The sequence below is a fragment of the Malaclemys terrapin genome, chromosome 3 (assembly GCF_027887155.1).
Source record: "Malaclemys terrapin pileata isolate rMalTer1 chromosome 3, rMalTer1.hap1, whole genome shotgun sequence".
NCBI classification, from domain to species: domain Eukaryota; kingdom Metazoa; phylum Chordata; order Testudines; family Emydidae; genus Malaclemys; species Malaclemys terrapin.
The window spans coordinates 109763832-109781432 of record NC_071507.1 but is presented as its reverse complement, the minus strand read 5'-3'; the positions used below and the strand labels follow the sequence as shown (position 1 = coordinate 109781432).

Genomic DNA, 17601 nt, shown 5'->3' with positions numbered 1-17601 from the left:
GCAATGAAACTGCCCTGCAGCCCAAGCCTTGTGAGTCTGAATCAGCTGGCACAGGCCAGCTACGGGTTTTTCTTTGCTGTGTAGACTTACCCCAAGAGGCAGATTTACGAATGTCTTCCTCAGTGCCTGCACTGGCAAACTCTTCCCACACCAGACACAGTGCTTCTGTAAGGTGCCTTTTACATTGCTCAGTCTGACCCTTTCCATAGCACAGAGATGGAGCTGAGGATATTACCCTAAATGCTTTTATAATAATACTTTTCCAGGCAAACAATTGTTGAAATTGCATTAGGAATATTATTTAGTTTGCAATTGAAAATGGAAGGTAAGGTGACTCTGTCACCATGACTGGGAAGTAAGGTGTACAACAGAAAATATTAATTAAGATGTGGTCTACACTAGGAAAAAAATTGTGAATATTTGATTTAATTGATGACAAAATACTAAACTGACAGAGACAGGTTCAACACAGTCTCTGGAATACCACAAAGAAGCACTATAAACTTATGAAAAACCACCACAGTTTCCAAAATTTCTTAGGAAAAATACCTTGTAGTCCACACCTCCGATTATTTTCCGGACCAGTTTAAATGTTAATGCCCACAGCTGTGTCCTTTCCCATTCAAGGGTGTCCGAGTTTATTAGAGATTCACAAACCATTCTAGTAAAAAAAGAATACAACAGTGAGTGATGCACGAGAATAAGTAGATGATTTCCAATTAACAGTAGTTTTAAGGATTTTTTTTTTAATTAATCTACAATACTACAACTTATGCATATTGTATTTCTTGCTTCACCAACACTAAACATACCTGGGTGGCAACAGACCAGTCTCGACTGCCATTGCTAAACAGTCATACAAGAAAGAAATTCTTTTAGGACTGTGCTGGCTGTGGATGAATCTTACAATCCACTGGACACATTGTTCATGAGATTCCTGGAAAACAGTGGAGGATTAAAATAAACTACTTACTATGGCAACGTAAGTAACTTCGTCTTAAAACCACAAATTGCTACACTGAGTAAAAGGAACAAATGAGAGATAATGACTTCTGCGTATTTAATCTGTCAAAGATTGCTCCTTTAACATCCACTTTTATCTTATTTCAAGAAGTTTCCCCAATCTGTGACATACAAAGTTATATTCTGATAGCCTATGTGAAGAGAAACAAAGAAAGTATATTGCTGGGCTGACTACAGAGTTGAAATGAAGACTTCATATATCCAGTATGTAATTAAATTAAACCATTCATTTGCCGATATTAATGTTTTATAATAGCAGGATATACCAAAGTAAGGAATGATACTTGTGAACAGGAACAAATAATCAGATTACTTTGAAACAGAGTGGAATAGGCTGCCGAACACAGGATGCATCAACAGAGATTTGAGTGAATTTTGGCAGTGCATAAAGTAATCAGAGAAGTTTAATGATTGCTTTAGAAAACCCTATGTATAATGCATTTCTTTCTACCTATATCAAAGACCCATGCTTTGCAAGAATGGTCGCGTCATGGGATAGTAATATTTTATGCATAAATGTTTTTCATGAAATATATCCCTCCTTTCATTCAAGCCCCTCCTTCAGAACCTCTTCTACCACAACAGCTGTAAGAAATTATCCCATTTACCCCCATTACCTTAGAAATGACCATTTACTTTTGATATTTATATTTATAAAAGGAGTTATTCTTTACTACTACACCATGTTGTGTACCAGCCTTTGCCAAGTAATCATGTAATTTCATTGATGTCAGCACTATCCTTCCCATCTAAGCTCACCATAGTGTTTTGTTATTTCCCTACTACTTTTCTTTCCCCAATCTGAAATTAGATTGTGAGCTGTTTGGGACAGGAATCATGCCTTAGCTATGTATCTAGTACACTATCGGGTGCTGTAAAATATAACTACATTAGCAATAAATGAAATGCTTACCTGGGAAAGACTGCTCCAGAACTGTCTAAAAGCTCCCAGGCAGCTGATCAATTTGGTTCTCTCATCTTCAGGAGTGTCCATAAACATGCTATTGCAAATAAGAGCACTAGTTATCTGCAATGTGTTCTTGAAAGGTAGCACAATTAAAAGAGCAGATATAGAAGATAGTCACAATGAATCTCATGCACAAATAAATTGTCATTACACTCACCCAGGGAAAGCCTCCTCTATAACTTCTGTTTTCTGTAAGAGAAAGGGGTTCAAGTCTTGGTGATTAATGGTAACTTGATCTAAAGCTCTGCTACAGATACACTTAGTAGTAATGAAAATAGAATTATCAAGATGAGGCATGTTCAGTAAAAAGTAACATAGGATCACACCAATGGTCTTTCTAGCCTGATATACTGTCTCTTGAAAGTGACCTGCACCAGATGCTTCAGCAGGCACAATGTCCCTCTCTGCCCTTCCATGCATGCCCTTTGACAAATATACAACAACATTTCTTGAGGAGATGGGTGGAGGGAGTTTCTCTCTGACCCAAAGTGATTGATTTATGTACTGAAGTAGGAGGATTTATATTTTTATTCACTTTTTATTCTAGCTTGTATAACTGTGGATCTTCTTATAAATATAAAGATCTAATCATCTGAATCCTACTGAATTCTTTTCCTCAATTATATTATGCAACAGTGAGTTCCACAAATTAATTATGCTGTGCGTATGAAAGTATTTCCTTTTATTTACTTTACATCTGTTGATTTTTAATTTTACTGGATGATCCTATGGTCTTGGATTATAAGGATATATAGAAATACTCAATTTACCTTCTTTATACCATTAATTATTTTATATATCCTCTTACTTTTCTCCTTTCTGAACAGTCTTTTTTAGTATATCACGTGAGATTATTTCCATCCCTCTAATAATTTTTGTTGCCCTTCTATGGACCTTTCACATTTCTTTTATATTGAGATAGGGTGTCTAGTGCTGAACACAAGATTCAAGATGATGGCACCACATCAATGTATATATAATGACATTAAATGCTTTAAATATTATTCTCTACTGGTAATAGGATGTGAAGGAATAGAGGGTGCCTTTGATGGTCCTTTTTCACCTGTAAGTCCTTGCATTGCCTGCTTACAGCAGCTTATAGCTTTTCCAAGAACCTGAAAGAGAGTTGACTCTCCTAAATTCTTGACAGAAACTAAAGTCAGTTTCACAGCTAGGAGTCTGGTGGCACCTTAAAGACTAATAATCTGTTAGTCTTTAAAGTGCCACCGGACTCCTCCTTGTTTTTGTGGATACAGATTAACACGGCTACCCCTCCAATACTTAGTTTCACAGCTGTCCACAGAGTAATGAAAGTTACAAATAGCAGCACTGAAAGCAACCATTCGTTAATTTCTCTAGTGGTTGGCAAAGCCATGAGTACAATAGAACCATTGGAAGTGTCTGTCTGAACATTCAGACACAGTATTTAATCAGTTCACATTATCAGGTGATCCTCACAACCATAAGCCCAAAACAATTTTGCAGACAAAAGCAAGTTTCTCAGAAAAAAATATTTTAAGTTTGTTAATGATGTTCTTTAGTCACTTCAGGGTGGATATAAAAAGAATATTTAAATTAGGCTATCGATTAATCGCAGTTAACTCATCAAAAAATTGAATCATGATTAAAAAAATTAATTGCAATTAATCACAGTTTTAATTGCACTGTTAAACAACAGAATACCAATTGAAATGTACTACTTTCTTGGATGTTTTTCTATATTGTCAAATATATTGTTTTCAATTACAAAACAGAATACAAAGTGTACAGTGCTCACTTTTTATTATTTGTATTGCAAATAATTGCTCTGTAAAAATGATACACAAAAGAAATAGTATTTTTCAAATCACATCAAAACAAGTACTGTAGTGCAATCTCTTTATCCTGAAAGTGCAACTTACAAATGTAGATTTTTTTTTTTTGGTTAACTGCATTCAAAAACAAAACAATGTAAAAATTTAGAGCCTACAATCCACTCAGTCTTACATCTTGTTCAGCCAATCACTAAGACAAACAAGTTAGTTTACATCTGAGGGAGATAATGTATATTATTTTTATTATTGAATCTGAAAAAAAAAAACCTACATGTTACAAGTTACAATGATTTGGATATGTATAGATACATATTTATTTGTTTTGCTTGAAGTTAATTACATATTTTAGGAAAACATGTCAGACTGGCCACCAACAAGAGTTTGTTGTGAGAACCACTACTATAAGACCTGCATATCCAGGGCTTATCCAAGTTTTGTTGCTTCTACTTAACATTCAGCCTTTTCAGTCTGACTGCCAGATCTCTTGTTGAGCCCCTTGTGATCCCAGGCATTGACTACCTCGCTGACTTAGATACCTGACACATCACTTTCCTTAAGTCTACTAAAAATACTGGGATCATCTTCCTGGCTCCAACCACATCTCCCTACTCTTTATATTCCTCTACTGGCTCCCCTCTCCTCCACCGTATCAAACACAAACTCCTTGGTTTTGCTTTTCAGGTGTTTTTATCATTTAGCCCTGGGCTACTCAGCTTGACAACTGAATGACCCATCAAACCTGCCAATGATGCCTGCCTTGATTACCCCCTTCTCTCTCGAGTATTTTCATGATTTCTCCCAAATCATCCCCCTATTCCTGAAAAAAAACCACCTTCCTATCAGAATTTTCAAAGCCACCATCTGTCCTCTTTTTAAATCTTTCCTTAAAACCAACTTCTGCCGTATCTACAAATCACCACAATCTAGCTTTAGTTAGGCAAGTAGAGAGCTGAGACTTATGTTCTTCCACCAAACTGCTTTATTGTTGCCTCATTCTTTCAACCCGTTATTAGTGGGACACATCAGCTCTTTAAAATTGTAAGAGCATCGCCCAAGGGCCCGTACTGCCCCCGGGGCCCCAAGATGCTGGGACACAATCAGCAAGGGCCATAAAGCAACTACGGATCACTCCCCAATTTGTAAATAAGTCTCCAGCTCCTCACATCCCCGCTACACCCAGACCCGCCTCGCAACACCCCAGAGCCCCCCATTCCCTCCCACCCCGTGGCCCCTGGGGCTGGGGCGGCCCGGCTCTGCGACTCACCACCACCTCCTCGAAGATGCTCTGCAGCTGGGTCTCCATCGGCACCATCGGGATCGCCATGGCCCCGCCCGGGGCTCGGTCCCAGACTCCCTGCGGGCAGCGGCGGCACCGAACCGGGACCAGCTCCTGCTCCCGCGCCGGGGTGGCCGCGCCGAGGAACCGAGCGGCGGCGGTTCTGGGTCCGGCGGCGACCCCGGCGGAAGGTGCGTCCCTGAACCCGTCCCCGCCGGGAAGCAGCTTCCCGGGCCGAGCAGTTCCGCGCTGGGGCCGCCCCCAGCCTCCGGCTCTCGCACCTCCCTGGCCAGAGGCCGGGCCCCGTGTGCGCCGCGGGTAGAAACAGGCCGGTGCGGAACACGAGCGCGCCCCTGGCTTGGGGGGAGCGAGTATGGCGGGGACCAGGCTAGCTACGCCCCGCGTGTCAGCCTCTCTCAGGCCTGGCCCTGCCCTGGCGGGACTCGGGCCGAGGCGTCTCCCGCGGCTCCCAGAGCTTGTCCAGCAAGTCCCCCTGGGGAGGCTGCAGCTCAAGAGCTTGGCCGCAGTGGCGCAGGCAGCGGCCAGGCCGCCGTCTTCAACCGAGGCCTTGTTGCATCACAAGAGACAACTGAGAGGAGGGAGGGATAGCTCAGTGGCCTGAGCACAGGCCTGCTAAACTCAGGGTTGTGAGTTCAATCCTTGAGGGGGCCATTTAGGGAACGGGGGGTAAATATCTGTCTGGGGATTGGTCCTGCTTTGAGTAGGGTTGGATCTTCTACGATATCACTGCAAAGCGCCGGAAAGCATTAGGGGCACAGGCAGGGCTGTTTTATGCTGAGCCCCAGCACTCTAAGGTGCAGAGACTGGATGTCAGGCTGCTCCCGCCTCCCCGGTTGCCAACTTTCTATTGGTACAAAACTGAACACTTTAGCCCCACCCCTTCCCCAAAGCTCCACCCCTCCTCACTACATTTCCCATCCCTTGATGGCTCGCTCTCCCTCACCCTCACTCACTTTCCCTGTGCTGGGGTTCAGGGTATGGAAGGGGGGGTCTCTGGGCTGGGGGTGCAGGCTCTGCAGTAGGGCCAGGGATGCAGTGTTTGGGGTGCAAGAGGGGGCTCAGGGCTGGGGCACGGGCTTACCTTTGGTGGCTGCTGGTCAGCGGTGCTGCGGAGCCAAGGCAGGCTGCCTGCCTGTACTGGGGCACCGCACTGCGCCCCGGAAGTGGCCAGCAGGTCCAGCTCCTAGGCAGGAGGGGAAGGGGGCAGGAAACTGTGCAGTGCGTGCTGCTCTCACCTGCAGACACTGCCCCCCAGCTCCCACTTGCCGGCGCTGGTACTCCGGGCGGGGGCAGTGCACAGAGCCTCGTAGTCCCCCCGTCTTGGAGCCTGACCTGCTGCCCCAGGACAGGTAGGGACTATTGACACCAGGGGGTGCTACTACCCCCGAAATGGATCTCTACTGGCTCCCAGTGGAGCAGATTACTGTCATACCAGTGAAAAAGGTCCACAGTAATTATCTTCAATGCACAGCAGTTTATTGAGAAGGAATTATATAAGTGGTAAAGGGTTATATTAAGCACATAACTCCTATGTTAGAAATTAAGAGCTATACATTCCTCTTAACGAGTCTCTCTTTCACAAACATACACAAACAGGCCTTGCGCTAGCCCCACGCACTTTCTGCTTGGCAAACAGAGAATGTGATTACCAATTTTATAGACGACTTCTTCCCTCCAGGTCTGTTCTTCTGAAACCTCTGGTCTGTCTGGATTCCCTCGAGGCAAGGCCTAGGTTGCCTTGAGACCCCTCTGGTTCACAGTCCTACTCGAGCCACGGAGCAGAGTTTTGGCTACTCTGTCTTGCAGCGTTGCTTCTTCCAGCATCAATTACTTTGCTTGAGTCTTATATTCTTTTTTCCTCAAAGGAGTCACATGTCTTACAAGCATGCCCAGTGGGCGTGTGGTTATTAATTTTACCTAATTAGTATTTTAGAAGGGTTGGGGGGGGTGCTGAATGAAGATCATCCCATATTTACTCACTCATCAGTCATTCACTCTGGCTCTCTGCGTGGTGTCCTTGCAGTAAGGTCACTATAACCAGGTTGACCTGTGCTCTATGCTGGAACTTTATACATGTGATATTTACTTTTGCATGGGCCCATATTTGCTGACCAATAGGTTCAATATTGATCACACACTCAGGCTTTGTCAGTCCTTTATCAAATCGGCTTCTGCTAAAGGGACTCTGCTCCCAGGATCCTCGGCAGCCATTCAGCCATGTTTAAGTCATGTCAAGTTATGCTCACACCATTCATTCAGTATGGCCACACCAATTTGGCGCCATCCCAACAGGGACTAGCCTGCCTTGGCTCTGCAGCACCGCTGACCGGACTTTTAACGGCCCGGTCAGCGGTGCTGACCGGAGCCACCAGGGTCCTTTTTTGACTGGGTATTCCTGTCGAAAACCAGATACCTGGTCACGCTTCGCAGCGCCTATTGGCCATGGTTCCTGGCCAATGGGGGCTGCGCCTGCGGACATGGGCAGCACGTGGAGCCACCTGGCTCCTCCACTTAGGAGCTGGACATGCCAGCCGCTTCTGGGAGCCGCCTGAGGTAAGCACCGTCTGGAGCCTGCACCCGGTACACCTTCCCGCGCCCCAACACTGAGCCTACTCCCCACCCAAACTCCCTCCCCGTGCCTGCACCACATGCCTTGCCCCCCAAACTCCTCATTGCCAGACCCACCCCAGAGCCCGCACCCCCAGACGGAGCCCTCATCCCCCCCACCCCAACCCCTGCCCCAGCCCAGAGCCCCCTCTAACACTCTGAACCCCTCGCCCCCAACCGCCACCTGGAGCCCCCTCCCAAACCCCAAACTCCTCATCCCTGGCCCCACCACAGAGCATGCACACCTAGCTGGTGCCCTTGCCCCCTCCCGCACCCCAACTCCCTGCCCCAGCCTGGTGAAAATGAGCAAGTGAGCGGGGTGGGGAAGAGCAAGCAATGGAGGGAGGGGAGATGGAGTGAGTGTGGGCGGGATCTCGGTAAAGGGACAGGTCCTCAGGGCAGGGGTGGAGTGTGGGGCAAGGGTGTTTGGTTTTCTGCAATCAGAAAATTGGCAACCCTAGCTTGGGGCGGGGGCAGCAAGCGGAGCCTCCCTGGCCACCCCTGCGCCTTGGAGCTGGACACGCCGGCCGCTTCTGGGAGACGTATGGAGCCAAGGCAGGCAGGGAGTTGGGGTGCGGCCTGGTCAGTGGTGCTGCCTGGAGCCACTAGGGTCCCATTTCAACCAGATGTTCCAGTCAAAAACCGGATGCCTAGCAACTCTACTCTGTCTGCTTCAGACATCTACTATCCTGTAAGGACCGGTGCAAGAGCCATTCACTTTAATGTTCCACCTCTGACACCCTGCGGAGATTACCAGACTAGTTTGTCAGGGTTTTGTGTATTTCTGGGAGGATCTCCAAGCTTGTGAACATATGAGAACAAAGACCCTGACTAAGGGCAAGTCTATATTTAATACACGGCTGTAGCGCTTCAGTGAAGATGCTACTAAACCGATGTGAGAGGTAGTAGTTATGTAACAGTAGAAGCTCTGTCTACATAGCACTGTCTACACTGGTGGTTAGATTGGTATAACTGCATGTGTCCCTCAGGGCTGTGGATTTTTCACACCCCTTGACAACGAAGTTATACCGATGTAAGTTTATAGTGTAGACATGGCCTAGTTTAAAAGGCCACACTTCCTGTAACAGGGGTGGGTGGGTTGGTGGGGAGAGAGTCTTCTTGAATTAATCCCATGTTTTCACACAATAACCCCCTTACAACAATCAGACAAACATATAGAACATACAGTAGTCTTAAATTATTACAGATAAGCCCCACAGCTGTCAAAATTTTACACTAGTGCCGCTTCACTGGTGGTAGTAACAGTAGAAGCTGTAAAAAGCGACAAAGAGTCCTGTGGCACCTTATAGACCAGGGGTCGGCAACCTACGGCACGCGTGCCAAACACGGCACGTGAACCAATTCTGAGTGGGACGCTGCCTGGCCAGTGAGAAATGGAAATGCATTGAAACATCTGTTTTCAGATCAAAAGCCTGAGCTTTTCAATTCAGTCTCTCTCTTGTCAGAAGTGACTGGAGAATTCTTGACCCAAAAAAGGCCCTTTCAAACAAAAACTTTGCTGAAACCATTATGCCTCCATAAAACATTTTGGCTTTGACAAAACAACTTACTTTGATGAAATTTTATTTTGTCAAAAATGTCCCAACCAGCTCAGTGCAATGTCAACATTTGGATAGCTTCATTTAAAACAATTCTATCTGTGCAGCCACAGAATGATGATGAAATGTTTTTTTCCTCATTCTTACGGCACCTATGTTAATGTGTTAAACTTGTTTCCCTACTCTTCCCCACTCATTATTTTTCTTGCTTGTTTCCTTCTTCTAGCGTTTAATTAGCTTGGAGGCTCAGTACACAAATAGACTTACATTGGGAGACATACAATACACAATACACACAGGACCAGACAGAGATAAGCATTCTTACCTCCTGCTTGAAAGGAACCTGTTTATCACCTCCTGGTGACCAGCGCTGTCTCACAGATCTTAAGAACATGATTTTCAAGATATATACATAACTCCTTAAATAATATCCATCCATACATTTCATAATAAAAATGATGACCAGTGAGCTATTGGCTTTTAGTGGAGACCTCACATGCCACCCTTTGGTGAATTATGATGCATGTACCTGGCGATCCCTGTAGTGCCTATGCACTCCTTCTGTGTCTTCAGCCAGTTGGCACTCAGAGGTGCCTGGGTCACAGGGTGCTAAGGTGAGGCATGGTTCAAAGGGGGTTGAGAACCCTTGTGATAACAGAAAGCATTTGGGGCAGAATAGCAAAAATACAAAATGGGGGGGGGCAAGGAACAGGGGGGCACAACAGATTATCTTGAGCTGCCTCTGAGCCTGGGGCTGAGGAGACCTATATTCAAATGCCTGCTTTGCCACAGACTTCCTTTCTGACCTTTGGTAAGTCACTTTACCTTAGTTCCCCATCAATAAAATGGGGTGTCATGAGGATAAATACATTAAAATATTGTAAGACGCTTGCACCATATAGCAATGGGGGCCAAATAAGCATCTAGATATATAGATATACAGGTGTCAATAACTACCTTAGAACCTCAAATGCTTTCTGATAACATGGCCACTTTTGTGCCCCAAGTAGTTGCTTCTGAAAATGTTTGTTCATCTGCTGAGGTAGAACCACCATCTGGGGCCTGTATTTACTGTTCTGATGGTACAGCTGCACCTCAAACTGGGGGTGTAATTCCCAGCTTGAAGAGTCATACTGCACCCTCAGTTCTGCTTGAGCTAGTGCCTAAAAATAGCAGTGTGTCTGTGATGGTGTGGGTAGCCACTTGGGCTAGTCACTTCAAGTGCATTCCTGCCTGATCCTCTGGGTATGTACTTGGGCGGCTAGCCCGAGCTGCTATATTTAGGCTCCAGCTTAAGCAGAGCTAGCATGGGTACATCTATTTAAACTGTGAATCACACCTTCCTGTTCAAATGTAGATGTATTCTATGTGTTTCACAGTGACAGTGGCTAGATGTGTTACTTCTGTCAGCAGAGGAGCATTGTCAGTAGCATTTGGATGTTCTCACAGGAAGCCAGTGTCTTCTTGGGTTTTGTTCAGTAGTCTTCTGTTCCTTCTGTAGGACTGACTCCCTGGGGTTCGGTGAGGTTATTGCCTTGTTACCGTGCCACTTTCTATGTGGAATTATGGTCCACCCTTTCTCTTAACATAAGTACAAGGGGATGATCAATAAAACTGAAAGGTGGCAAATTGAAAACCAATAAAAGGAAATACATTTTCTACTCAGTGAGTACTTAGACTATGGAATGTATTGCCATAGTATGACATTGAGGCCTAGAATTTAGAAGGATTCAAAGAGGGATTGAACATTATGTAGATTATGTGGCCATCCAGTTATAATTGTAAACACACATACAAAAAAGTTTTGGAAGGAAAATAAAGCCTGATGTTTCAGGGCCGAGTTTAACTCAGTTTATTCGTAAGCACCTTGTTGGCCATAAGCACCTACATCAAGTTAAAAAAATTATGTTTGTTTTGTGGGCAGTGTTAGCTTTATGATTTCTTTGCCTAGTAATTTCCTTATTTTAAGTGCTTGAGTTTTATAAATTAAGGCTTGTCTACAGGACAATTTGCTTAACAGAAAGCTGGGGTGTGAATGTACCCAGCACTAGCCTGCAGCACATTTACTGCTTGTGCAGACCCTGCTGATGTGCATTAACAGCTAGTGCGCTTTGATCTAGTTCAGTTTCAATACAGACTAGATCAAAGTGCATTAACGATATTGCCACCCTGACTTCTGTGCTACTGCTGGCAGTGGCGCTGCCTTCAGAGCTGGGCACCCAGCCAGTAGCCACTGTTCTCCACTCTGCCTTCAGAGCTGGGTAGTCAGAGACCAGATTTCATGGAAGAGACCAGATTTCATGGTCCATGACGTGATTTTCACAGCCACAAATTTGGTAGACTCCTAGTAATAGCCAACATGGATTTGTCAAGAACAAATCATGTCAAACCAACCTAATTTCATTCTTTGACAAGTCGACTGGCCTAATCAATGAGGGGGAAGCAGTTGTGATATATCTTGATTTTAGTAAGGCTTTTGACACAATCTCACATGACATTCTCATAAGCAAACTAGGGAAATATGGTCTAGATTAAACTACTATAAAGTGGCTGCATGACTGGTTGAAAGACTATACTTAAAAAGTAGTTCTATTAGTGGTTCACTGTCAAATGGGGAGGATATATCTAGTGGAGTCCCACAGAGGTCTGTCCTGTCCTGGTACTATTTATCAATTTCATTAATGACGTGGATAATGGAGTGGAGAGTATGCTTATAAAATTTGTGGCTGACACCTAGCTGGGAGGGATTGCAGGCACTTTGGAGGAGAGGAATAGAATTCCAAATGGCCTTGAGAAATTGGAGAATTGGTCAGGAATCAACAAGATGAAATTCAGTATGACAAGTGTAACCCTTCTGCCAGGTGGAGCAGCAGATACAAGGCCTGGTTCAGTATCTAAGGGTTTCTTTTCAACAATACAACCAAAACCGGCTCGAGCCTCTACCCAGTGACCTGGGACAATTACTCACCACCCCCCTGGGTGCCTCTAAGAGGCAATACTTCCCCTCTCGCAAGCACAGAGTCTGAGTGTAGCAAGAACTTTTACTAAAAGGAGGAAGTTCACTCAGCATTAATTTGGGAAAACACCGCAACTAGGGTTCATAAACACAAACCATGAGCAAAAGACCCACCCCCAAGTAAGTTGGGCAGTGTCCTTTTCCCCTCAGGGTCTTAAGTCCAGCAACACAAAAGTCCCTTTAACGTGCCCATCCCTTCTCTGTACCATACTCACAGTTGCTGTCCTTAGCCAGTGCAGCCCCAGAGTTCAGAGGTTCATCCGCAGAGTTCACCTTCCACCCTGTGTGGAAGGCAGAGAAGGTAAGGAGGCACCTTACATGCTGCACTGCTTGGGCACTCGCTCGTCACCCCAACAGTCGATTGCCACACTTCTGCATGGCTCTGCTCTGGCCGTTTGCCGTGCCTCTCCACCAGCCTCTCTGCTGCCCGCGCCTCTCTGCCAGCCGCCCTGCTGTCCGCTTGCCGCGCCTCTCTGCCAACTGCCTGGCTGGCCACTTGCTGCATCTCTCCGCCAGCTGCAGGGGTGAAAGTAACTTACAGGATTTACCAATACTGCTGGAATCCTGAGGGGAGCGTGGCCTCATCCGGAAGAGGCGTGGCCTCAACCGGAAGAGGCAGGACATCTCAAGATTTAAAGGCCCTGGGGCATCGGTTGTGGCTGGGAGCCCCAGGGCCTTTAATCAACCCGGGGCTCCCAGCTACAGAGGTGGCTGGGAGCCCCTGGGGCTCAGGGGCAAATTAAAGGGCTCGGGGCTCTGGCCACCGCGGAGCTCCGGGCCCTTTAAATCGCCCCTGCAGCTCCGGCTGACAGAGCTGCGGGGGGATTTAAAGGGCTTGGGGCTCCCCGCAGCGGCGGGAGCTCCAGGCCCTTTAAATCCTGGCCCCCAGTTCACACGGCTGCAGGGAACCCAGAGCCTTGCTGGGCTGGGGCCGGGATTTAAAGGGCCCGGAGCTCCTGCCACTGCGGGGAGCCCCGAGCCCTTTAAATCCCGGCCCCGGCCCGGCTACTGGAGCTGCAGGCGGGATTTAAAGGGCTCGGGGCTCCCCACCATGGCAGCCGATGTGGTCCGGCATGGTGTGGTGGCTCTTGCCGGTATGCCATACCGGACCCTACCGGCTTACTTTCACCTCTGGCCAGCTGCCCGGCTTCAGCCCCACCCCTCCGTTAACACAGGTCTCAGTGATTTCAGCTGTTAGTGGGGGAGCCTCACTGCTGGTGCACGCTGGGCAGCCTCTTGCAATAGAGACACTGTCCCAAAGTAGATCTAATACTTAGACATAGGATTAGTGATTTCAGTTCCACAGCATGTAACAAGACTCTCAATTGAGTCTAAATTAGCTCTTTTATTATATCATAGAGAGAAGAAGGGTCAAATGGTGTCTAAGACTCTTAAACAGAGCCTTCATCAGCAGGTACAAACACCTGCCCCCACCCTCTCTCAACTCATTGGGCTTTAGAACCCATGTGCCATGCCTCACGGGTGCCGTTCAGTTGAGGGTGAGTCCCTCCAGGGGGGTATGCCAGGTACAGTTCTGCTGCCCTCGGTTCACACAACAAGGATAACAACGCTTTGTTACTCCTGCCCCAATAACAAGGAGACTGGGGATCCAACACCAGCCACAAGTGATCATTTGGGCAAGCAATCCCATCATGCTGAGCACCTAGGCAGGGTGGGTGTGTCCATGCAAACGAGATCAGCTTCTGAAGTCTTTTTCCACAGCTCACCCACTAGATGTCAGGGGAGAGCTCATTCAGACTCTGCTTACACAAGTGCAAAGTACTACATTACTATACTTACAAAGGACAAATCAAATGAACTAATACAAAAAGGGTTTTAACTTCCTATGGAGTAGTATTGCTGAAAAGGATCTGGGGGTTATAGTGGATCACAAATTGAATATGAGCCAACAGTGTGATGCAAATGTGAAAAAGGCTAATATAATTCTGGGGTGTAACAGGATGTTGTACGTGAGACAGGGGAGGTAATTGTCTCCCCATTGGAGAGGCCTCAGCTGGAGTATTGTTTGCTGTTTTGGGTGCCACACATTAAGGAAAATCTGGACAAATTGGAGAAAGTCTCAAGGAAAGCTACAAAAATTATAAAAGATCTGAGGAAAAGTTAAAAAAATGGGTATGCTTATTCTCGAGAAATAAGCCTGAGGGGGTGGACCTGATGAGTGACTTCAAATATTGCCAGGGCTGTTCTAAAGATGTTGGTGAGCAATTGTTCTCCCTATATACTGAAAGTAGGACAAGAAGTAATGAGCTTATTCCACGGCAACAGAGTTATAAGTTAGATATTAGGAAAAACTTTCCAACCATAAGGATAGCTAAGTACTGGAAGGGAGGTTGTGAAATCCCCATCACTGGAGATTTTTAAGAACAATTTAAAGAAACGTCTGTCAGAGATGGTCTAGATTTACTTGATCCTGCCTTAGCATAGGGGGTTGGACTAGATGGCCTCTCAAGGTCCCTTCCAGCCTTACATTTCTATGATTCTGTGATTCTGTTATTTCTATAACATTGCAGATGATGCAGAAGCGTGTGAAAGCTTTTGCCAATTCTGAGTTTTGTGGGATTCTCCTGCTGCAGGTATCCTCAAGTAAGTTAATGAAGCAAGGAGCAAACATATTTGATTTTCAGTATATATAGTGGGCTCAGTCTTTCAGTCCTTTCTCAGGCCATCTCCCATAGCAGCTAATGGGAATTTTCCCCTAACATTATTTCTCATACTGCAACATACTTTGTATGCATACATATATACATGTTTTCCTGTTGTGGTGGGTTAAAATAAATGTGAAAAAATATTTTTATTTGTTGAAAAGTGTGTAATGTTGCACTCCATAATGTTTTATGGAAATATGCTTATGAATGTGTATATAAGGTAACTGAAATATGCTTTATGCAAAAGGTCTCTTGTAAGGTATCATTACAAAGCTTATAATCTATCGAGTGTGTTCATCCTATTTGTATGTATGTATCATTCTTGTATCTAAAACTAGAAATATGAAATATAACTCTGAGGTCCTATTGTAACTATGTAAAGTGTGGGCCATTAATGGTGACTTAAAATCTTAATGGCTCCCATTGACTAGAACAATTGGTTGTGAATGGGGTTATTTAACTGAAGGCCATCCTGTGTTCGTGACCTGGGTGATGAAGAATGAGGTCTGATGAAGAGACCAGGTCACGTGATACTGGAATCCATCTTAAATCTGGTACTTTTCCATTTAGAAGGAGGGTTGGGGACCCAGAGAGACAAAAGATTCCCTCTTTGTGCTAAAGCTATAAAAGGGGGTGGAACAGAATAAAGGGGGTCGCAGTCATGGGAACACCCCTGCTTTCCACCTAAGATGTCTGCTGGAACTAACAAGGATTGTACCAGGGGAAAGGATTGGGCCCAGACTAGAAAGAAGTCTAGTCTGTGAAAGAAGCTTATTGAAACATCTCTGAGGGTGAGATTTACCTGTAAACAATTTCTTAATGTATTAGGCTTAGACTTGCGTGTTTTGTTTTATTTTGCTTGGTAACTTACTTTGTTCTGTCTGTTATTACTTGAAACCACTTAAATCCTAATTTTTATACCTAATAAAATCACTTTTGTTTATTAGTAAACCCAGAGTAAGTGATTAATACTTGGGGGAGCAAGCAGCTGTGCATATCTCTCTATCAGTGTTATAGAGCATGGATAATTTATGAGTTTACCCTGTATAAGCTTTATACAGAGTAAAATGGATTTATTTGGGGTTTGGATCCCATTGGGAGCTGGGTGTCTGGGTGCATTGGGAGCTGGGTGTCTGGGTGCTGGAGATAGGTGACCTGCTGAGCAGTTTTTGGTTAAAGTCTGCAGCTTTGGGGGCATGGACCAAACCTGGGTCTGTGTTGCAGGAGGCAAGTGTGTCTGGCTCAACAAGGCAGGGTTCTGGAATCCCAAGCTGGCAGGGAAAACGGGCTCAGAGGTCATTCCAGCAAGTAAGGTGACAGTCCCAAGGGGGTCTCTGTGACTGAACCCATCACAAAGTGAATATGTATTCTATAAAGAAAAATATTCTAATAGCTGTTAGGTGCTTCATACTCTGCTCTGACAAATGTGAGCACCACAGACTCAGATGCTGCTATGGCGCTTGCCTTACCATGCACCAGCATCATTCTGTATCCATCATAGTAGACCATCTTTTGAGCTTTACTGTTTTGTGTTGCTCCTAAAATGCTTGCAAGTAGTCCAGTAAGATAACTTCTGCACCCTGACAACTACAGTACACTCCTCTTTGTACAAGGGCCAGGGGGATATCTGAAACTTTCGGCTAACTGGACGTAGGGATGAACAGAAGTGCTATGGAATTTAGTGCTAGAAGCCAGAAGGAAGAGGAGGAGGAGGAGCGGTCCAGGCCAAACTGCACTTTGCCCCTGCATGCTGAAGTGCTTGAGGAGCTGCATGGGGGGGCCCAGAGGAAGGTGTAAGAGAGAAAAGGGGAAGGAAAGAGGGAGGAGAGCGCAGTGTTTGAATTACAGGGGACTTGGGGTGGCAGGTCACCTTACTATGTTTAGGGGCTACCTGCTCTCTTTTTCAACTGCACCGGTGGGGCTTCTTCCTGAAAGATTACACCATGCCGTTCTTGGCCCCCTTAGGGCTGTATGCCCCAGCACTGAATCGGTGGAGCTGAGGCCAGAGGGCATGGAAAGGGTACTGTAGTTGAAAGTGAGGGGCTACCTCACTGCAGCCTTGCAGCGCCCCTAGCACCAGGGCTCGGCCTCATGATTTTTAAGTCAATTTAATTATTTTTGTTGTCTTGCTTATCATTTGGGAATGGTTAGAATTGGCAATACTGGTGTGTTTTTTTAAACTAAAATATCTATTCTATTACTGATTAATTTTAACTGGAAGGCTTCATGGAAAAATTGAATTTTAAGGCAGGATTGATACAGAAGAAAGAGAAAGGACTTCAAAACACAATGGAAACATGGAAAAAGATATGGTATAGAATCCAAGATAAAAATCCACTTATATGACAATGGATTTGGCTTAATGCTTTTTATATAACTTTGAGGATAATGAATGACATGCTGAACTAAAGAGAGGCTTTTAATCAAGTATTTGAATTTCACTTGTGTTCTTTTTTATTTGATTGCTTTACTGTTTGCTCACAAATTAATCCTAAACTCTGATTTTCAAGTACTCTCTTAACTTAAATGACAAACACAAAAAACCCTACATGTACTGACCACAACCAAAACTGTGACCTTGATCATGCTTCTCACACTTTGACCCTGCTCAGTATGTTTCCCTGTTATTGTGACTTACTGCAGCCCTATGAT

At 45.2% G+C, this 17601-nt stretch overlaps 1 protein-coding gene across 2 annotated transcripts in view; it reads right to left on the bottom strand.

Annotated features, from left to right (window-relative positions):
* MED23 (mediator complex subunit 23) overlaps positions 1 to 5312 on the bottom strand; it is a 49408-nt gene extending 44096 nt beyond the window's left edge. For both annotated transcript variants that reach the window (XM_054022567.1, XM_054022568.1), the window contains exons 1-5: positions 5069 to 5312; positions 2148 to 2179; positions 1937 to 2024; positions 813 to 937; positions 550 to 661 (exon numbers count right to left, since the gene is read on the bottom strand). In XM_054022567.1, the coding sequence (XP_053878542.1) occupies positions 550 to 661; positions 813 to 937; positions 1937 to 2024; positions 2148 to 2179; positions 5069 to 5128 (417 nt within the window). In that variant the 5' untranslated portion in view covers positions 5129 to 5312. The remainder of the gene's footprint in view (positions 1 to 549; positions 662 to 812; positions 938 to 1936; positions 2025 to 2147; positions 2180 to 5068) is intronic.
* Between the last annotated feature and the right edge of the window lie 12289 nt (positions 5313 to 17601).